General features: G+C 46.6%; 1 protein-coding gene across 1 annotated transcript in view; it reads left to right on the forward strand.

Annotated features, from left to right (window-relative positions):
- ACAP1 (ArfGAP with coiled-coil, ankyrin repeat and PH domains 1) overlaps nt 1-23,206 on the forward strand; it is a 106,935-nt gene that overhangs the window by 20,605 nt on the left and 63,124 nt on the right. The window contains exons 2-11 of the mRNA XM_040415434.1: nt 4,116-4,173; nt 5,469-5,588; nt 7,669-7,722; nt 7,820-7,878; nt 8,444-8,627; nt 9,821-9,865; nt 10,236-10,331; nt 14,849-14,923; nt 15,095-15,204; nt 19,404-19,452. Of these exons, the coding sequence (XP_040271368.1) occupies nt 4,116-4,173; nt 5,469-5,588; nt 7,669-7,722; nt 7,820-7,878; nt 8,444-8,627; nt 9,821-9,865; nt 10,236-10,331; nt 14,849-14,923; nt 15,095-15,204; nt 19,404-19,452 (850 nt within the window). The remainder of the gene's footprint in view (nt 1-4,115; nt 4,174-5,468; nt 5,589-7,668; nt 7,723-7,819; nt 7,879-8,443; nt 8,628-9,820; nt 9,866-10,235; nt 10,332-14,848; nt 14,924-15,094; nt 15,205-19,403; nt 19,453-23,206) is intronic.

Here is a 23,206-nt window from a genome sequence, read left to right on the forward strand (position 1 = left end):
CAGTGTGTATGTGTATATATATATATATATATATATATATATATATATATATATATATACACACATATCTACAGTGATAATATACATATATATACACACACATATCTACAGTGATAATATACATATATATATACACACATATCTACCCAGTGATATTATATATATATATACACATATCTACCCAGTGATTATATATACACATAAATATCACTGGGTAGATATGTATGTGTATATATATATAATATCACTGGGTAGATGTGTATGTGTGTGTATATATATATATATATATATATATATTATCACTGGGTAGATATGTATGTGTATATATAATATCACTGGGTAGATGTGTATGTGTATATATGTATATATATATATATATATATATATATATATATATAATATCACTGGGTAGATGTGTATGTGTATATCACTGGGTAGATATGTATGTGTATATATATATAATATCACTGGGTAGATGTGTATGTACATATCAGCAGATGGAAACTGAAAGTGGCTGCGAGGGTTAATGCTGTGCAGGGTATTTGTGCCATGTTCCGGTGGGTATAGGGTTAGTCATACTGATGCCCAGGGTCTGACAAATGCCCGGTTATTGGTCATGCCGATGGTCTGGCTCTGGAGTATAAAGGGTTAATGTCATGCTGATGGTCCGGGTCTGGTAGGTGAGGGGTTAACGTCTGGCTTCGTGTACAAGGTGCGCATCCCGGATACCCCCCCGATGTCACCGCTGTGCGGCAGGAAGTGAGAAGAGGAAACTACGAATGTCTCAACACGGTTGCCCCTCACCCCTACATGCAGACATCAAAATGTTTCACCCCCTTCTGACGGAACACAGAAAAAAGTTATTAACACCCCCGTATAATCCTTGTGCAAATGTAAGTGCACCCTCAAGCCTGGTACCTCCGTCTCACCAGGGGGAGGAAGGTGTCTCATCCAGGTTTCTACAAGATGTAATGAAAGTAGTTGAAGTCTCTCAGTTTTCGGGGGGCATGACCACTCCTGAGCCCATGGACTCCATAGAACCTCATTCAGAAGATGTGGAGCAGATGATGAGTCAAACTTAATGCAAACATAAAGAGATGTCTCCTCCAAGAAACGACAGAGCTGAGTGCTCGGGACCTCACAATGATGAGAGTGATGAAGGCACTACAACCCCTGCTCGGCTCTGGAGGAACCGGAGAATTCTATGGATGGAGGGGGAGAAGTGGAGCTCTATGGACCATGTGGGTCCCATTATATGTGCTGTAGATCCAGTATGCACCAGTCACCCATGGGGGGGAGCTCAGGACCGATATGGATCTTAACTTGTGCACTGGACCAATGGACTCTCCACAGAAGATCAGCGCATCTGTTCAGAAGATGCACATGAAGGGTCCACATGTGACTGAAGAGACCTCTGAAGCCACGGTCCACACACGTACCTGAATCTGAGAGGGCGGGAATACTTTCTCATTGCCCTCTGTCTTGTTCTCTTGTGTTATGCATTGAAGTATTGGACGCCGTGCAGCTTCTCTGGACGGTGACATATCATTGGTTGTCATAATCATGTGACCATTCCAGGATGACTGGAGGGGCTATCATCACCATGCTCCCCTGAGTTACCCGAGGGCGCCCCCTCATCGGCCCGAGAATCCTTGGATCACTGCATCAATAGAGATTTACACTACTCTACAGGAGGAACTACAACCACCAACAGATGGTGGGACAGTGGTGATAGGTGGTGCCCAGGGGTGCACCACCAATGAGGCCAGGTCAGGCACTAGATAGGGGCAAGAGGGGGGCAGCGGAACGGCCATGGGCAATGAGCGCTTTCATTGCGGCAAAGTGGTTAGGTAAAGAAATTGGCATTGGTGGGGGGCGCCGTTTCAGTTTTCACCTCAGGCAGCAGAAAGGCTCGGTGCACCCCTGGTGGTGCCGCTGATAACTGGTTGGGAACAGCTCTGAATATATGAAGGCAATGTCTGGTGGCCGAAGACTGAGGCACCCGTGGCCTAAGACTGAGGTGTGGGGGCGGCCGTGGCACAAGACTGAGGTGTGGGGGCGGCCGTGGCCCAAGACTGAGGTGTGGGGGCGGCCGTGGCACAGTACCATATCCCTGACACTGGTCCTTGTTGTCTAGATCTCATCTCTACAGAGGACACGCTCCCATTCTTTGAAAAGCCCAAGAGGGAAAATATCAGCATTGTTTTTTACATTCGTGCTGGGTTTACACAGGCAGATGTTCGGGACAATTATTGGGAGTGATAGTTCCTACGAACACCTGTTCCTGATAATTGACCCATCTAAAGATCCCACAGATCACCTGATAAATGAGTGAAACCATGAGGACACCTACATTTCTGGGCAGCAGATAGCGCTGTGTGAACTGTGATCTGCTGCCCAGAAATAATCGGTCTGTATGAGCGCCAACAGCAGCACAGTAATGCTTGCAGTAGCCACCACTTGTCCTCATACTGTGGAGGCGATTGCCGCATCTAATGCTTCACTTCCTCTAACAAGCAGGCGGTTAGGGTTACCCTAACTGGCTGATGATCAGAGATCCAGCATAAGTCATGCCTCCCCCACATAAGAATGCCCCCTTAGTGCCTCGCCACACAGTAGAAAGTTCCCATAAGTGCCCCCGCCTAGGATGAGGTCCCCGGAAGTGTTCCCATAAATAATGATGATCTCACTGTATTGTTCCTACTGAACACCTGGGACATGCGTCAATATTCGGGACTGGCTCACTGGATATAAAACCTCTATAGAGCAGGTATAGATTCGGGGGTGGGGGTGAGGTTACATTGTTAGTGTCGGCCCACACCTACCTCACTCTGTCTTCTTGGAGGACCCGGCTGAAGGTTATGCTCTGTTCCCTCTCGTAGGCTGCCAACTGCTTGCCAGCATAACCTCTCCTCGTCTGCTCTTAGGGTCAATGTGTGCTCCCTCCAGATCTTAAGGGAGTAGTTTGTGCACCCTAATCTTAACTAGTCAATTGCTGGCAACCCTGGGGTATTTTTGGTACCTTCCACTGTGGGAGAGTGCCTGAGCAGTAAACTCCATAGCTTGCTAAGTTCCTGAAAAGGTGTACAGTCTCCATTGTCTGCCTGTGTACTGACCTCTGCTTGACTACTGGATTTTGACCATCAGCTTCTTGATATAACCTTTGCCCGACCTGTATTAACACATATTAACCCTAACCCTGACCTCAGACCATTTACTGTATAGCACATACTCTGCCTGCCCTGACCTCAGACCATTTACTGTATAGCACATACTCTGCCTGCCCTGACCTCAGACCATTTACTGTATAGCACATACTCTGCCTGCCCTGACCTCAGACCATTTCCTGTATAGCACATACTCTGCCTGCCCTGACCTCAGACCATTTACTGTATAGCACATACTCTGCCTGCCCTGACCTCAGACCATTTCCTGTATAGCACATACTCTGCCTGCCCTGACCTCAGACCATTTACTGTATAGCACATACTCTGCCTGCCCTGACCTCAGACCATTTACTGTATAGCACATGACCTAGGCATGTCCTTGACTATGATTATGCCTGACCCCTCAGTGCTCCTCACCGGTGTCTCCGACCCCGATGGGTGAGCTGTCATTCGCACAGAGACTACTGGTGGCCTGGTGGCTCCTCTGCAGCGAAGTCCAGGTATCTGTATAAAAGTTAAAGGGTGAAAAACAAAGAACTGCCATGATTACGCTGTTAGGATTGGCCCAAAGTCAAATCTTTTGGTTGACACAGAGATTCCTCACCCACTGTCATTACAGATGTCACTTTCAAGCAGCAGGAGGATATTATTATATGTATTGTGTTTTCTATGTGGGCCATGGGTTCCTTGATCTACTTGGAGGGTTGTGTTTCTACATCCTGTTACACCATAAATGGTCTGGAGAAGTCATTCATGATAAGTTGACTACTCCACACAGGAACAGAAGCTCTTATTTATGTAATCACCCAGAACATATAAATGTGTGGATCATAAGATACAAGTGGGTTTTTGGGTTTCACATATAAGAACTCAGAGGAACCTAAAGGAGATGGAGATGGCCTCTTATCTGCTCATATCTGGATGTTCTTTTGTGCTTTTGTCTTGCAGAGCGGCCATGGAGATGGTGGAGACAGAAGTTTTCGATCTGGAGAGTCGTCTAGAGAAGGTTAATGTTGATTTGGGGTAACTGGTAGGGTTGTGTACCCCTGAGTTTTCTGGATCAGTACCACTTGTTGTATCCTATAAAAAAATGGAAGTGGGGCACTCTCTTAAGCAAAGGGATCTTTAATACATATTAAATACAATAAATTGACAATGTAAAACAAATACACGGTTTTTCTACGATAGCAGCAAATAAAAATGGGGTGACAATCCTAAAAAATTATTATTTAAAATTATTGAATTACAATCAGCATAAATATAGATCCCAATTTACGGTAAAATATTCCAATTTTCAAATATTCAATAATATTCGAATAAATATTAATATTCACTGGTATTCGTTTGGTATGTTTCTTCACATAAAAAATATTGAGGAGGTGAATGCTCGGATAATTCCAGATTATGATCAGTCTCTAATATGCATCAATCGATGATTGATTCCAGAGTTCTCATATTATAGATGATCGCAAGCTGTGAGTTGGTAAGCTTACAATTTGTATCAGAAGCATATGCGTGTAATAGCCAAAGTTCCAAGCAAGTGTGACTTTCAATGATTCAGCAGACAATGTAGTAACTGCCAATACGTGCAGCGGCGTCCCGCTGTGATTGAAACCGAGCGATCGCTTATGTAGGATATATGTACTCTTACCCGGAGGTCTTTAAGCTGGACGGTGAGCCCTCGACTCGGCGAGTTAGATTGGTAAGCTCCCGGTCTCAAGGGCTGTTGTTTCAGGTTTGAATTGTGGCGCCAAATGAATTGTTTGTTCCATGCGGTCTCGGTACCACTGAGGGAAGGGGTCAATGCTTTAAAATCCCCGAAACGCGTCTGGTGTGAATCCCCCCCCCTAAGGAAAGAAAGGATACTGTAACTCCGGTGAGGCCTGGATATCGCCATAAGAATAAGGAATTGTCAAGTTAACCAACCACGCCATTGGTGATACCGAGACCGCATGGAACAAACAATTCATTTGGCGCCACAATTCAAACCTGAAACAACAGCCCTTGAGACCGGGAGCTTACCAATCTAACTCGCCGAGTTAACCATTCTTGTGTCAAACTATTCTTGCATAAAACTCTGGGCTGGTCTCCTGACTAAGTGTCCATTCACACCCCAGTTCACTATGGTCACTGGGCAGAGCCATAGAATGAGCAATGTGCAGAACATCTTCTAAGGCTTCCCTTAGATATTTCCAGTGTCCTTAATGGGAGAGGATGGGTCACATCACCAACATACCATGCAAGCAATGTATCAGGAATGGGGCCCGGGAGCTCACACTCACTTGTCTTCTCTGTCTACAGCTGGTTAAGCTCTGCGCTCACGCCATGGATGGTGGACGGCAGTACTGCGCTTCCAACCGACAATTTGTTTGTGCTCTGCAGGAATTATCCTTCCACTCACAAGAAGACTCCATGTTGAAAGTAAGTGTCTCCCTCCCTCGATGTGACATCTTATAAGCCTTTAAAGGGCTTATCCCATGTAAAAAACTGAAAATCAGACATATAAGACATGACGGTCTCTTTATAACAAAGCCAGAACCAGCCCTGGACCTCACATGGATCCAGAGATCTCCACATTCATTGCTTCAATTTCTCTACAAGATTTATATCAATCTGTCAGCTAAGGACGTGTCCTTTCTCAGGGGAATGTCCTTTCTGCTGCAACTTTCTCCTTATCACAGCTCAGGAGACAGTTAAAGGGAACCTGTCACCGGGATTCTGTGTATAGAGCTGAGGACATGGGTTGCTAGATGGCTGCTAGCACATCCGCAATACCCAGTCCCCATAGCTCTGTGTGCTTTTATTGTGTAAAAAACAACTGATTTGATCCATATGCAAATTACCCTGAGATGAGTCCTGTAGGTGAGAGGAGTCAGGGACAGGACTCTTCTCAGGGTAATTTGCATATGTTTCAAATCGTTTTTCTTACACAATAAAAGCACACAGAGCTATGGGGACTGGGTATTGTGGATGTGCTAGCGGCCATCTAGCAACCCGTGGCCTCAGCTCTATACACAAAATCCCGATGACTGGTCCCCTCTAAAGGATGAAACTGAGCATGTGCGTCCACTTCAGCGAGGTGGACAGGGAAATAAGAAGATAACCAGGCAGCAGGTGGCGCCATGCAGATACATTTATTGAATACCTCGCTGGCTGTACTATAACTGCAGGTCATTAGGAATAAGGATTCAGATCCAGGTGCTCGTATGGAAAATGCAGAAAAGATTGAGGGGCAAAAACTCTAAGGGTCTTCTGTGTCCACCTCAACAGCACAAACCGACATTATTGATGGTTTTTATATACACTGCTCAAAAAAATAAAGGGAACACTTAAACAACACAATGTAACTCCAAGTCAATCACACTTCTGTGAAATCAAACTGTCCACTTAGGAAGCAACACTGAGTGACAATCAATTTCACATGGGATAGACAACAGGTGGAAATTATAGGCAATTAGCAAGACACCCCCAATAAAGGAGTGGTTCTGCAGGTGGTGACCACAGACCACTTCTCAGTTCCTATGCTTCCTGGCTGATGTTTTGGTCACTTTTGAATGCTGGCGGTGCTTTACTCTAGTGTTATTTCTGACATCACTATGTAAATAAAGCCCACTCCACCAGTATACCACTCCACCAGTATACCACTCCACCCACTGCTATTACTGACAACACTAAGTAAATAAAGTCCACTCCACCAGTATACCACTCCACCAGTATACCACTCCACCCACTGCTATTTCTGACATCACTATGTAAATAAAGTCCACTCCACCAGTATACCACTCCACCAGTATACCACTCCACCCACTGCTATTACTAACATCACTAAGTAAATAAAGTCCACTCCACCAGTATACCACTCCACCCACTGCTATTTCTGACATCACTATGTAAATAAAGTCCACTCCACCAGTATACCACTCCACCAGTATACCACTCCACCAGTATACCACTCCACCCACTGCTATTACTGACATCACTAAGTAAATAAAGTCCAAGCATATATTTATACACCTGACTGGGGGATGCCTATGGACGTGGCTGTGCGATGCCTGTAGACGTGGCTGTGCGATGCCTGTAGACGTGGCTGTGCGATGCCTGTAGACGTGGCTGTGCGATGCCTGTAGACGTGGCTGTGCGATGCCTGTAGACGTGGCTGTGCGATGCCTGTAGACGTGGCTGTGCGATGCCTGTAGACGTGGCTGTGCGATGCCTGTAGACGTGGCTGTGCGATGCCTGTAGACGTGGCTGTGCGATGCCTGTAGACGTGGCTGTGCGATGCCTGTAGACGTGGCTGTGCGATGCCTGTAGACGTGGCTGTGCGATGCCTGTAGACGTGGCTGTGCGATGCCTGTAGACGTGGCTGTGCGATGATGTTGTGAGGACCATGGTTTTGGATCAGGATGATGCCGTGAGGGCCATAGTGCTAGGTGATGTGACATAATAATCTCGGACCTCTTTACTTCTCTGTTGTGACTTCTTTTGATGTTTCTTGGAACAGGAATGTCTGGACAAGTTCTCTGAGGGATTGAATAGAATCACCGACAATCACCTGGTAAAACGGCTCCTCTCTCTCCTCTGATTCTTCTTCATCTGAATCTTTTTCCTATAATGTTTTCCTCTCCTAACTGCTCTCCATACTGTTCCTGCAGGAACTCCTGGACTCCATCCAGCTAAGCTTCAGACAGAAACTGCAGCATCTTCTTAAAGAGTGAGGCTTCCATAGTTTTACCCTTGTGAAGATCATGAGCTCCAATAAAAGCTCTAAGACAGGGCACCTCATCTACTACCAGTCATAGTACTAAGCTCGTCATGGAGAATTGAGGGCTCCTGAGACTTCAGGGCCTGGGTAGTGCCCTATAGTTTGCCCCCTGCCTGTGGTTGTTTTCTTTGTGCCTTGTCTTCTCACCATGGTCAGAACAACAAGGTCTCCAGGCGGTGACCTCTGTATGGATCATATTATGTGACTGGTGTTGATGGCTGGTGACTTCATTATTTGTGTGACCGCAGGAGGCTTCACTACAGGTGGACAATGGGGGGGCACTTCTGTGTGTCTACAGATATGGACTTGGCTGAGAGATGTCGCGGTCTTATGTTCTGGACTTCTGTCACAATTCTGATTTCTTGTGGAATGAGACATGCTGCACCCAGAGCTCAACTGAAGGTCTCTTTCTATGAGTTGCGTTCTCCCCCATGTGCTCCCAGTGTGATCGCCTCTCTCTGTCCTGTCATGTTTCCTTAAGCTCCAGTCAATATATGTCTGTATCACTTCTCAGAGACTTGCGATCATTTCGAGACAGTCGCAAGGAGTTGGAGCGTTGCAGGGAAGGATTGGAAAGTGCACTGAATCACAATGCAGAATTGTCTCGCAAAAAGGTGCAAGAGGTGCAGGAAGCGTCATCGGCAGTGCAGGCATCTCGTAAAGCGTTCCGAGAACGAGTCCTGGACTACACATTGCAGGTTAGAAGACATAACCTTCACATCTGTGGTCCCAGGTTTATATGCCTCCACGAAGAGACCGCTATGGCCACATCTGTGGTCCCAGGTTTATATGCCTCCACGATGAGACCGCTATGGTCACCTCTGTGGTCCCAGGTTTATATGCCTCCACGATGAGACCGCTATGGCCACATCTGTGGTCCCAGGTTTATATGCCTCCACGATGAGACCGCTATGGCCACATCTGTGGTCCCAGGTTTATATGCCTCCACGATGAGACCGCTATGGTCACCTCTGTGGTCCCAGGTTTATATGCCTCCACGATGAGACCGCTATGGTCACCTCTGTGGTCCCAGGTTTATATGCCTCCACGATGAGACCGCTATGGTCACCTCTGTGGTCCCAGGTTTATATGCCTCCACGATGAGACCGCTATGGTCACCTCTGTGGTCCCAGGTTTATATGCCTCCACGATGAGACCGCTATGGTCACCTCTGTGGTCCCAGGTTTATATGCCTCCACGATGAGACCGCTATGGCCACATCTGTGATACCAGGCTTATATGCCTCCACGATGAGACCGCTATGGTCACCTCTGTGGTCCCAGGTTTATATGCCTCCACGATGAGACCGCTATGGTCACCTCTGTGGTCCCAGGTTTATATGCCTCCACGATGAGACTGCTATGGTCACCTCTGTGGTCCCAGGTTTATATGCCTCCACGATGAGACTGCTATGGTCACCTCTGTGGTCCCAGGTTTATATGCCTCCACGATGAGACCGCTATGGCCACATCTGTGATACCAGGCTTATATCACTCCATGATGAGACTGCTATGGCCACATCTGTGATACCAGGCTTATATCACTCCATGATGAGACAGATATGGCCATATCTGTGATACCAGGCTTATATCACTCCATGATGATATCGATATGACCACATCTGTGATACCAGGTTTATATGCCTCCACGATGAGACCGCTATGGCCACATCTGTGATACCAGGCTTATATCACTCCACGATGAGACCGCTATGGCCACATCTGTGATACCAGGCTTATATCACTCCACGATGAGACCGCTATGGCCATATCTGTGGTCCCAGGCTTATATCACTCCATGATGATATCGATATGACCCCATCTGTGATACCAGGCTTATATCACGCCACAATCTCGCCACGACATCACCATTCACCTCTTTTCTCTTTTAGATCAATGTCATCCAAGGGAAGAAGAAATTTGACATCCTGGAGTTTGTGAGTTTTTGGGAGATTTGGTAATGTGTATGGGAAACCAGGACAGAGTTCACGTAGAGAGGACAGAAGTGTAGAAGAGGTGGGTGATCTTCTTGATTCCATGACTGATCCCTACATAACAGAGGGAGACAGAGTATTCCCTATACACCCTAACTGGTCTGCAATATGGTAGTGGTGAAGGGATCACACCCCATTACTGTGATATTCATAGATCCTTCAGAGATGATGGTGGGACTGGTTAGGGGTTTGGGGGGTTGTGACTGGTGGTCAGCGCAGATAGGGGTTCAGTGGACTTCATTCAAGAGGACATTTCCCACTTCAGAGGTGATGTCTTTAGATTCTGCACTAATGTCTACTGCTTCTTTGCCAGATGCTGCAGCTGCTTGATGCTCAGGCCTGTTTTTTGGCGCAGAGTCACACCGTGCTGCAAAACCTGGATGACTATCGGAAGAGCCTTGCTGCACAGGTGAGTCCAATGGAGGGGTGGGGGTTTCATGAAGGCTAGTCACCCGGGACCTAACAACCTTGTTGTCCTGTAAGGGTTTTATTGTAAAAGATTAAACAGGTCTGGTGTAGCAGAGACTATGCTGAACAGGTCAGGTAGAGCCTAGACTGTGCAGGTCCTAGGTGGAGCAGAGCTTATGAAACACAGGTAAGAGGCAGATCAGGTGGACCAAACTTGTGATCGGTCAGATTGAGCACCACTTGTGCTGGACAGGTCTAGGGTGGAGCAGAAGTGATGTAGGAGAGGTCAGGTTTGGCTGACATTATGCAGAAAAAAGAAAAAGGTTTGGTTCCTCCATGTTAGCCAGTAGTAAGAAGTCTTGATGCCCTCAAAAAGAGAAACCCTATAAAATATTGTGTAAAAGATGAACAGGCGGCTCACCTCCAAACCAAATGGAGTCAGGTGCTCCCGTATAAGTTTACCCCAATAAACAGGTGCAAGGATAGTATGTAAGTAGAACTGGCACTCAGACCATAGGGGGCTGCCTCAAAATGTAAATTTATCAACATAAAACTATAAAAACAAATACCATTAAAAACCTATCATTCCATGTTAAGATGATCGAACAATAAATCGAATAATAAATCATTTCTACCCATCGATCAATGGACAATCGAACACTAAATCGAGTAGTTAATCAAATAATCGATTGGTGGAAAACATCGAAGAGTTGGAGAAACCAAGTATAAATATAAAAGTCCTCCAGATCTTGTTCTCAGTGGTGATGCGTATAACCACCTATTGCTTTGATGTAATTACCATATCAATTAGAGAATGTAGCATAGCAGGCAAGCATATGAAAGAAGAGCAGTCTCTTTACCGTATCTTCACCACCTCCCGGTGGTCATTCGGTTGAACAGACCGCACGCCGAGTCAGCGTGGATTTCCTTTGCCGTGCAAGCACCGATGGTACGGTGTAGCTTCACACTCGGTTGGCGTATTGCACTAGGTCGGAACTTCGAGTGTAAGTCACGTGTTCGATGGCGTCTCGCGTGGCGTCCCACGTGATTTGATACGTCACCTATTTGAAATTACAGCGCGCTGTTTCTTTTTAAATTGTATCATCCATAATATTGTTGTTAGGTTGCCTATTATGATGACCACTGAAGAAGAGGTTTGCAACCTCGAAATGCGTATGCTTGCACGGCAAAGGAAATCCACGCTGACTCGGCGCGCAGTCTGTTCAACCGAATGACCACCAGGAGGTGGTGAAGATACGGCAAAGAGACTGCTCTTCTTTCATATGCTTGCCTGCTATGCTACATTCTCTAATTGATATGGTAATTACCAGGGCTGGGACAAGGCCATTTGGTGCCCAGGGCGAAGATGGCAAACTGCGCCCCCCCCCCCCCCCCCCCGTTTTTAAGAAAGAATCAATGTTGTTTCAAAACAAGAATATACTTAAAGCAATAGAACAAAGGACTGTGGGACTTTGAAAGTATTCATTTTAAAACACGTGTGTAAACACGAATATGAACTTTGCCCCACGATAGCTCTTTTGTAGAACCCCCATAAAAACTTACAGTTACTTGACTTGGCCCTTGGGGGTCTCGGACGCCACTTCAACACTTGGCCGGGGGCTCGGCGGAGCTGATGTTGTGCTTTATCCTAATGAGAAAGATTTCATAATAAGGATTTGGAGAAGGGGCAGAGGAATAGCAGAGCAGGGAGAGGCTGGTGCTGCTACTAGGGGGTCATACCATGGGGGAGTAATAAAGCCCACCATAATGCCCCCCCAGTAGTAATAATTCTCCTTATAATATGCAAAACATACCCCTTTGTAATGCCCCCAGTTGAGCTAATGTTCCCATAATGTGCCAACATAAAATACCCCTTCTCAGTGCCCCCGTAGATGACCCCCATAGTGCTCCCCCCTTCCCCATAGTACCCACCATAATGTGTCCCAGTATAAAATGCCCCTATACAGAGCCCCCCATATAAAATATCTTCTTTTTAGCCTCAGTAGATGCCCCTAAATAATCTGCAGTAAGATGTGCCCCCATAGATGCCCCCATATCATGTGCCAGTAGCCAGAGCCCCCCCCCATATCATGTGCCAGTAGCCAGAGCCCCCCCCCATATCATGTGCCAGTAGCCAGAGTGCCCCCATATCATGTGCCAGTAGCCAGAGCCCCCCCCCATATCATGTGCCAGTAGCCAGAGTGCCCCCATATCATGTGCCAGTAGCCAGAGTGCCCCCATATCATGTGCCAGTAGCCCCCCATATCATGTGCCAGTAGCCCCCCTTATTGCCAATAGCCCCCTTATGGGCCAGTAGCCCCCCTTATGTGCCAATAGCCCCCCTTATGTGCCAGTAGCCCCCTTATGGGCCAGTAGCCCCCCTTATGTGCCAGTAGCCCCCCTTATCATGTGCCAGTAGCCCCCCTTATCATGTGCCAGCCCAGTAGTCCCCCCTTATCATGTGCCAGCCCAGTAGCCCCCCTTATGTGCCAGCCCAGCCCAGTAGTCCCCCCTTATCATGTGCCAGCCCAGTAGGCAGCCCCCCTTATCATGTGCCAGCCCAGCCCAGTAGTCCCCCCTTATGTGCCAGCCCAGCCCAGTATTGTACCTATATAAATAAAATAAAAAATAAAAAAAACTTATACTTACCTCCAGCAATGTGATGCGATGCAGGCCGCCTCTTCCGTCTGTGTCCCTCGCTATACGGCAGTCAGGCGACGCGATGACGTCATCGCGCCGCCTGCACCGGCCTCTGATAGGCTGCCAGCATTAGGCCGGCAGCCTATCAGAGGAACAGGAGGGGACACACCTCTCCCTCCTCTGCCGCAGCGCAGGCATCTGTATTGCAGTCCTGAGGACTGCAATACAGATGACTATGGAGATGAGCGCTTCCGCAATGGAAGCGCTCATCTCCTGCTCTGCCCTGCCGCCGGCCGCGGCCGCCCCCACTTGTCACCAGGGCCGCGGCCTTGCGGCACTCAGGCTTGCCGGCCCACCTGCGCCCCCCTCCTTGTAGCGCCCAGGGCACCCGCTCCTTCGGCCCCTGCCTTGTACCGGCCCTGGTAATTACATCAAAGCAATAGGTGGTTATACGCGTCACCACTGAACAAGATCTAGAGGACTTTTATACTTCTACTTTTATATTTATACTTGGTTTCTCCAACTCTTCGATGTTTTCCACCAATCGATTATTTGATTAACTACTCGATTTAGTGTTCGATTGTCCATTGATCATTTCTACCAATCGATTATTTGATTAATTATTCGATCTTAACAACATGGAATGATATGTTTTTAATGGTATTTGTTTTTATAGTTTTATGTTAATAAATTTACATTTTGATGCAGCCCCCTATGGTCTGAGTGCCCGTTCTACTTACATATAAAATATTGTACTTTGATATCTTTTAATGGTTAACTAAAATAAATGATGTTATAAGGTGAGATTTCGAGACTCTGAGGTCCCTTCTTCAGACAAAATAATCTCTAAAGAAACATGGACATAGAGGAAAGAACAGAGAGGTGGAGGAATAAATGTGTGAAGGTTGTCTCTGAGTTTAGAGAGCAGACGACCCCTCCTTCTCCTCCGATGTTGTCGCAGGCCATAAAACCTGGAGACAAATTAATTCCTGTGCTAAGCCCACGTTACACCTGACGATTTTTCGGCCTATAATTGCTAATAGGCGTTTGCATGAACAATCGTTAGCGATCATCTTGCAGTGTGATGCTGCCACCGAACGCTCGTTCATCGGTCAACTCTGACTTTTAAGCACTCTTAAAAATCAGCGCTTGCCAGCGGCAGATTGTGCTGTCTAATAGCCATCTGCCGCCAGTATGGGGACAAGCGATGGCATAGCCATCGCCCCCCTCATGCTGCGGAGGAGATCACCGCATGTAATAGCCGCGGTCTCCTCCACTAGAGAGCAAGCAATTCCCGGGAGGGAACACTTCCTCCCCAACATCGGCTCACTCAATCAGCCCGTGTGATCCAGGCTTTAAGTGTATCCAAGACAGTCATAAACTTGTATTCCCAAATTCGACTATCCCTCTGGGCTTTGAAAAGACCCTTTAATACTAATACTTGGAGGTCTGTAATGCTGTTGCCAGGATCACCAAAGGGAAAGGAGAAGAAGACAACTCCAAGACCATTCCACTGTTGGTGTTTTGCGACTTTTTCCTCCACCTCTGTTCTTTCCTGTGTATAGCCATGCTTCTTGAGAGTTTTTTTCCATTTCTGGCCTGAAGAAGGGACCTCAGAGTCTCGAAATCTCGCCTTATACCATTATTTATTTTAGTTAACCATTAAAACCATTATTAGGTATCAAATTGCAATATTTTATATTGCTTCTCTTTTTAATAGCATCAAGACTTCTGACATTACGCTGGCCACGTCATATGTTGTCATGGTGTATGGTATGGGAGATGTTTCTTATGACCTAGTGGACATACTAAACACTATTACACATGTCACTGAACGTTCCTCAGTACATTTGTACAGTTTGCACTTTGTATGTACAGGTCCATCAAAAAGTGCTTGAAGGAGCTCGTGAGCACAGAGACTTGGAGCAGAAGCTGGTCAGCATGAAACGCACAGTGAGTTCCCCCCGAGACAGAACCGTTCCTGTCTAGTTCCCATCTGCTAGTCTTCATGTTCTCTCTGTCCTCATCAATGGTGCAGTCCCTTTCTGTCACTGGTGTCATGAATACAGTGCTCTGCTGCCTCAACTCACCGTTGTGTCTTCTCCACATCTTGATGCTCCTCAGGAGATTTCCGATGAAGACTTGGTACATCAAGGAGATGGAGACACATCAGAGGTCGTGAATGAAGGCTACCTCTTCAAACGAGCCAGTAATACTTTTAAGACCTGGAGCCGGTGAGGGGGCATCAATGTTGTGTAGAGTAACGGGGGATAGATTGCGCTAAAAGGGGCTCAATGTGTTATTGTGAAATAACCCTAACCATTTAAAGAAAATGTAAATTTGTAGATGGTATTTCCAACCCATGGAAAGAGGGCTTCAGCTAAGACCTGTCCCATTTCATTGACCTTATAGACGAGGCAAGGGACTAGAGATGAGTAAATCACTTCTAAATAAATAGAATTTTTCTTGAATTCCCCAAAAATTCTGTTTCAAGTCAAATCCAAATCTTTTGCAGTTTGATTCAGACGAATCTCTCAAAATGAAGGTCACCATTTTAAAGGTCAGAAGACAGAGAAGAAGGCCTCTGCTACCAAAAAGGGTTAATTTGTGGATCATGTTTTAGTTAAAATCAGACCGCGCGAGGTTTTATTAGCCAGGCCGACTCTATCCCTCTACCCATAGCTATACTGATGTTACTAATGCATAGGGGTTGGAAACCGTCCTAGGAGACCTCAGAGTGTCCTACCTGACTTTATTGAGCCCTTTCGATTCAGGTCATAATTATTTGTGCGTTGAATCTGACAACTGATCCATTAACTTCAGACCCAAACCAAACTTCAAGAAATTCTTTCACCTCTGCAAGGCATACCAATGGATTTGTCTTCTAGCTTTCTATATGCCAGGTTCTTGGAAGCTATTCTATTCCAGGTTTTTTCACTGCCAGGTTCTTGTAAGGAGAAATAGGTGTACTTGTTTTCGCGACGCCAGTTGCAGTGAAGCAACAAGGGCACAGGGCCCCTTTTAGTGATACTGTAGTAGATGGTACCCAGGTGTAGGAATGCCAGAGTGGTGGTGGGTGGCCTAAATGTCCCTTAATGTTGGTGCACGTATCACGGTGCTCCTACCTGGATACACTGGACCCCAGGCGTTGTCGTCCGAAACAGAGCAAATAGGGGGAATAATCAAGGTATTTGAAGAAATAAATTGAGTCCAGACCTTGTGATAAAGTTGGAAAACAGCTTTAGGGCTCATTCACACGGACGTGTGCTGCCCATTGCCGTATTGCCGACCGCATTTGCGGATCCGCAATACATGGGCACCGCTCCGTGTGCATTCCACATTACAGATGCGGACCCATTCACTTCAATGGGTCCGCAAATCCGGAGATGTGGAAGGGTGCAGAACGGAAGCATGGAACGGAACACTACGGAGTGCTTTCTGGGGTTCTGTTCCGTGCCTCCGCACCGCAAAAAGATAGAACTTGCTCTATATTTTTGCGAAACTGACGGATCGCGGACCCATTCAACCGAATGGGTCCGCGATCCCCATGTGGCTGGGCCATGGTCGGTACCCGTGCATTGCGGACTGCAATTTGCGGTCCACAGCACAGGCCTCACACGGTCGTGTGAACAAGCCCTTACTCTGCATAAACGTTTCTCCAACAGTTTACAGACTTTGTCTTGGTTCCCAGCAGGCTTTGGCATGAACTGTGGCAGGCAAACTCCTCTCTGCTACATCTGTCTCTCTATGGCTCTGCTGTGCTGACAGGCTAGCTGTATAACTTAGTTTTCTCTGGGTGCTGCAACTTCTCTCTTGTAGTCTGACTTAGAATTCTGCTATACCAGGGAGTCTCTCTCTCCTGGCTCCTGCGGCTCCAAGCTTCTGCCTCCATATCCAGCTGAGCTGAAGGTGCTCCAGCTGGCCTGGGCAAAGGCCGCTCCAACATGGACGTGCACCTGCCGCACACCATTCCTTGGCAGGGGGTAAATTGCAACAGACTCTAAGCTAAACTCCTCCCACCCTGCAGCAAGTGGGAAAATGCCCACCACACCACAGGGGCGTGTTAGAATAGAAGGAAAGCTCCATTCTATGGACCTGTAGCTCTGGCATTTATTCTGCCACCTGCTGGTGAACCAGGCACATTACACAAAATAAACCATTAGAGAATAGAGAATGCACATAGTGAAGAACCTGCAATAAATACGTATGATGACATGAGGTTAACCAATAAGGACAGTAGCGGGGTGCAGAAGTAGTAATGCCACTCTGGGGGGTTACAATTGTATTCCAGGTTTCTCGACTTCTGGCCACTCCAGGTTCTTGTAAGTGATTGTATTCCAGGTTTCTCGACTTCTGGCCACTCCAGGTTCTTGTAAGTGATTGTATTCCAGGTTTCTCGACTTCTGGCCACTCCAGGTTCTTGTAAGTGATTGTATTCCAGGTTTCTCGACTTCTGGCCACTCCAGGTTCTTGTAAGTGATTGTATTCCAGGTTTCTCGACTTCTGGCCACTCCAGGTTCTTGTAAGTGATTTGTATTCCATTTTTCTTGACTTCTGGACGCTCTATTCCAGGTTTCTTGACTTCTGTTCTAGGTCTTCTATTCCATGTGTCTCTGGTTCAGACTCCTGTATTCTAGAATACAGTGTTCTTGTAATCTACATTTCTCTGTTCCAGGTTCCTCTATTTTGGAGCCTCTTTAAAAGTATTCATACTCCTTTTAACCTTTTTCACATTTTCTCACGTTACACCCACAAACTTAAATGTATTTTATTGGGATTTTATGTGATCGATCGACACAAAGTCCAAGTCTGTGTGAAATGAAGAGAAACGATCCATGGTTATCACAATAATGAATAATCTGAAAAGTGTGACGTGCATTAGTATTCAGCCCCCCTGAGTCAGTACTGTCCCGGCTGAAGATAAGCCTCCCCCCAGCGTGATGACGCCACTAACCCTGGTGTGTTCAGGGTTAGTTGTCTGCCACACATAGCGTTTTGCATTTAGGCCGAAAGGTTTTTTAGGAGCCTTTATTTCAGGTTCCGATTTTCTAGCTTCCACTAATCCAGGTTCTTCTGTTCTATATTAGTCTATTTCAAGTGTCTGTTTTCTAGATTCCTCTATTCTACCGTGAAACGCACACTGGTCAAATTGGCCAGAAAAATTCCCACTAATATATTTAAAACGTAACGTTTATTTCATATAAAGTTATGTTTTAGGTCTGTCTACTGCAGGTTCTATAGTCACCCCCCCTCCTACGCCATGATCGGCACCCGCCGGGGACCATGTTTACACACATAGCAGGCAAGACTCTTCTAGCCTTAATAAGGGATTACCCCAGACATAGGGGGAGCGTATAGGAAGCCAGCTGATAACTGTAATGAATAATCCACTGCAGGGCAGGTAACTGTATATGAAATGAAAGTTACGTTTGAAATATATTAATGAGAGGATCCCTAGTGGGAATTTTTCTGGCCGATTTGACCAGTGTGTGTTTCATGGTTGATTATCCCTAGAACCCTGCTGGAGGGATTATACTTGTTCTGTAGAGTTCTCTCTTCTAAGTTCTGCCATAGGAGCTGTACAGTTGAGGCCTTTGTAGTGCAGAATCTCTATTCTACATTTATAATTTTTCAGGTTCTTGTACTGTAGGCGTCTCTGTTCCAGGTTCCTCTATGCTAGTGCTTATATTTCAGGAGTTTCTGTTCTAGGTTCCTCTATTTTAGGTTTCTGTATTCTGGGGCCTCATTAACAGATCCTTTTATTCCAGGTCCTTCTAGGTTCCTCTATTGTAAGGCTTTTATATCTGGAGTCTCTATTCCAGGTTCCTCTTTTCTAGCTTCCCATAATCCAGGTGCCTCTATTTTAGCTTCCTCTATTGCAGGTTCTTTTATTGTAGGTGCCCCTATTCCAAGTGGCTGTTTTCCAGGTTCTATTATTGTGATTTGCTCGGTTTTATGTTCCACCACAGGAGTTGTACAGTTGAGACCTTTGCATGGCAATAAAACATTGCAGCATCTGTATTCTACATTGCTCTATTCCAGCTACTTCCATTCTAGGTGCCGCTATTCCTGGTTCCTCTATTTCAGGTTTCTAAATTCCAGCTTGCCATAATCCAAGGAGTTTCTTCTATTCTAAATCCCTGTCTTTCGGGTTATTCCTACTCTATTATCTATCCTCTGCTCTTGGTCCTGTATTCTAGCAGCCCTTGTTCCAGGTTCCTCTTGTCTAGTTGTTTCCCTATTCCAGGTGCTTCTACTGCAGGTTCTGTATTGTAAGACACCATCCCTCCTACACTATATCCCTCTTCAATATGTGTTTGTGATGCCTGCATGGATTCCTCAGGTTTCCTGTGTCCATATATTTACAGAGCTGTGAACAATGATGAAGAAGTTCAGACAATACTAGAAATAATTGCAGATGTTTCTCTTTCAGTCGCTGGTTTTCCATTCAGAATAACCAACTGGTTTATCAGAAGAAAGTGGTGAGTAGAGAAGATGGTGCCCATCTCATCCTTCCTGTAAAGTAGAACAAAATCATCTAACTAAAAATAATCTAAATGAAGTAGGAGGAGAAGACGTGCAGTCATAAATGGTAGATGGGTCCACCACCAGTACTAATGTACAGACACATTGCTGGGTGCACTATACTGGTCTCTAGACGGTCTACTGTATGTCCGTACTGAACCAGCAGTCACACCAGGAACATCGTTGGACTGCTGAAGAGGCCAATATGGAGATCCCTATAGATATGCACAAACCAGAGCTTAACACGAGTTGACGGAAGACCAGGCGAACCAGGCAGGAATGGCTGCAGGGAGATGGCACAGGCACACTCCAGTATAAGCAATGGGACGGTGACAGCCCCAGTCCTCTGATCTCATAGACCCTTCTCAATGGTGAGACTTAGATTGAGGGCTACACAGCCACAAGTCACTAGCGAAATATCTCCTAATAGAATGTATATGCAGGTTAGCTCTCTTCCAAGGGACAGAAAGCTCTCTCTAGTGCCACCTAGTCCAGGTAGTCTCTGCAGTGCCACCAAGTACACGTAGTCTCTGTGGTGCCACCTAGTGAAGGTGGTCTCTGTGGTGCCACCTAGTGGAGGTTGTCTCTGTGGTGCCATCTAGTGGAGTTGGTCTCTGTGGTGCCATCTAGTGGAGTTGGTCTCTGTGGTGCCACCTAGTCCAGGTAGTCTCTGCAGTGCCCCCAAGTACACGTAGTCTCTGCAGTGCCATGTAATGGAGGTGGTCTCTGTAGTGCAATTTAATGGAGGTGGTCTCTGTGGTGTCACCTAGTCCAGGTAGTCTCTGCAGTGCCCCCAAGTACACGTAGTCTCTGCAGTGCCATGTAATGGAGGTGGTCTCTGTGGTGCCGCCTAGTGGAGGTGGTCTCTGTGGTGCCACCTAGTCCAGGTAGTCTCTGCAGTGCCACCAAGTACACATAGTCTCTGTAGTGCCATGTAATGGAGGTGGTCTCTGTAGTGCCATGTAATGGAGGTGGTCTCTGTGGTGCCGCCTAGTGGAGGTGGTCTCTGTGGTGCCGCCTAGTGGAGGTGGTCTCTGTGGTGCCGCCTAGTGGAGGTGGTCTCTGTGGTGCCGCCTAGTGGAGGTGGTCTCTGTAGTGCCACCTAGTGGAGGTGGTCTCTGTGGTGCCGCCTAGTGGAGGTGGTCTCTGTAGTGCCGCCTAGTGGAAGTGGTCTATGTACTGCCATGTAATGGAGGTGGTCTCTGTAGTGCGATCTAATGGAGGTGCTCTCTGTAGTGCCAGACATGATACACAGGCAGGTTGTCAGCAGTAATAGATGTTCCTGTAGTATAAGGTGTGGATCTCATGTCTGATCACATGTCATTATATCAGTGATGTCATCAGCAGGAGGCGGGGCTGTGACTACCTCTCAGACAGGATATACAGGCAGGTTGTCAGCAGTAATAGATGTTCCTGTAGTATAACGTGTGTGATCTCATGTCTGATCACATGTCATTATATCAGTGATGTCATCAGCAGGGGGCGGGGCTGTGACTACCTCTCAGACAGGATATACAGGCAGGTTGTCAGCAGTAATAGATGTTCCTGTAGTATAAGGGGTGGATCTCATGTCTGATCACATGTCATTATATCAGTGATGTCATCAGCAGGGGGCGGGGCTGTGACTACCTCTCAGACAGGATGTACAGGCAGGTTGTCAGCAGTAATAGATGTTCCTGTAGTATAAGGTGTGTGATCTCATGTCTGATCACATGTCATTATATCAGTGATGTCATCAGCAGGGGGCGGGGCTGTGACTACCTCTCAGACAGGATATACAGGCAGGTTGTCAGCAGTAATAGATGTTCCTGTAGTATAAGGGGTGTGATCTCATGTCTGATCACATGTCAGTATATCAGTGATGTCATCAGCAGGGGGCGGGGCTGTGACTACCTCTCAGACAGGATATACAGGCAGGTTGTCAGCAGTAATAGATGTTCCTGTAGTATAAGGTGTGTGATCTCATGTCTGATCACATGTCATTATATCAGTGATGTCATCAGCAGGAGGCGGGGCTGTGACTACCTCTCAGACAGGATATACAGGCAGGTTGTCAGCAGTAATAGATGTTCCTGTAGTATAACGTGTGTGATCTCATGTCTGATCACATGTCATTATATCAGTGATGTCATCAGCAGGGGGCGGGGCTGTGACTACCTCTCAGACATGATATACAGGCAGGTTGTCAGCAGTAATAGATGTTCCTGTAGTATAAGGTGTGTGATCTCATGTCTGATCACATGTCATTATATCAGTGATGTCATCAGCAGGGGGCGGGGCTGTGACTACCTCTCAGACAGGCTATACAGGCAGGTTGTCAGCAGTAATAGATGTTCCTGTAGTATAAGGTGTGTGATCTCATGTCATTATATCAGTGATGTCATCAGCAGGGGGCGGGGCTGTGACTACCTCTCAGACAGGATGTACAGGCAGGTTGTCAGCAGTAATAGATGTTCCTGTAGTATAAGGTGTGTGATCTCATGTCTGATCACATGTCATTATATCAGTGATGTCATCAGCAGGGGGCGGGGCTGTGACTACCTCTCAGACAGGATATACAGGCAGGTTGTCAGCAGTAATAGATGTTCCTGTAGTATAAGGTGTTTGATCTCATGTCTGATCACATGTCATTATATCAGTGATGTCATCAGCAGGGGGCGGGGCTGTGACTACCTCTCAGACAGGATACACAGGCAGGTTGTCAGCAGTAATAGATGTTCCTGTAGTATAAGGTGTGTGGATCTCATGTCTGATCACATGTCATTATATCAGTGATGTCATCAGCAGGGGGCGGGGCTGTGACTACCTCTCAGACAGGATATACAGGCAGGTTGTCAGCAGTAATAGATGTTCCTGTAGTATAAGGTGTGTGATCTCATGTCTGATCACATGTCATTATATCAGTGATGTCATCAGCAGGGGGCGGGGCTGTGACTACCTCTCAGACATGATATACAGGCAGGTTGTCAGCAGTAATAGATGTTCCTGTAGTATAAGGTGTGTGATCTCATGTCTGATCACATGTCATTATATCAGTGATGTCATCAGTAGGGGGCGGGGCTGTGACTACCTCTCAGACATGATATACAGGCAGGTTGTCAGCAGTAATAGATGTTCCTGTAGTATAACGTGTGTGATCTCATGTCTGATCACATGTCATTATATCAGTGATGTCATCAGCAGGGGGCGGGGCTGTGACTACCTCTCAGACAGGATATACAGGCAGGTTGTCAGCAGTAATAGATGTTCCTGTAGTATAAGGTGTGTGATCACATGTCATTATATCAGTGATGTCATCAGCAGGGGGCGGGGCTGTGACTACCTCTCAGACAGGATGTACAGGCAGGTTGTCAGCAGTAATAGATGTTCCTGTAGTATAAGGTGTGTGATCTCATGTCTGATCACATGTCATTATATCAGTGATGTCATCAGCAGGGGGCGGGGCTGTGACTACCTCTCAGACAGGATATACAGGCAGGTTGTCAGCAGTAATAGATGTTCCTGTAGTATAAGGTGTTTGATCTCATGTCTGATCACATGTCATTATATCAGTGATGTCATCAGCAGGGGGCGGGGCTGTGACTACCTCTCAGACAGGATACACAGGCAGGTTGTCAGCAGTAATAGATGTTCCTGTAGTATAAGGTGTGTGGATCTCATGTCTGATCACATGTCATTATATCAGTGATGTCATCAGCAGGGGGCGGGGCT

Source organism: Bufo bufo, chromosome 1 (genome assembly GCF_905171765.1).
Source record: "Bufo bufo chromosome 1, aBufBuf1.1, whole genome shotgun sequence".
Taxonomy (NCBI): Eukaryota; Metazoa; Chordata; class Amphibia; order Anura; family Bufonidae; genus Bufo; species Bufo bufo.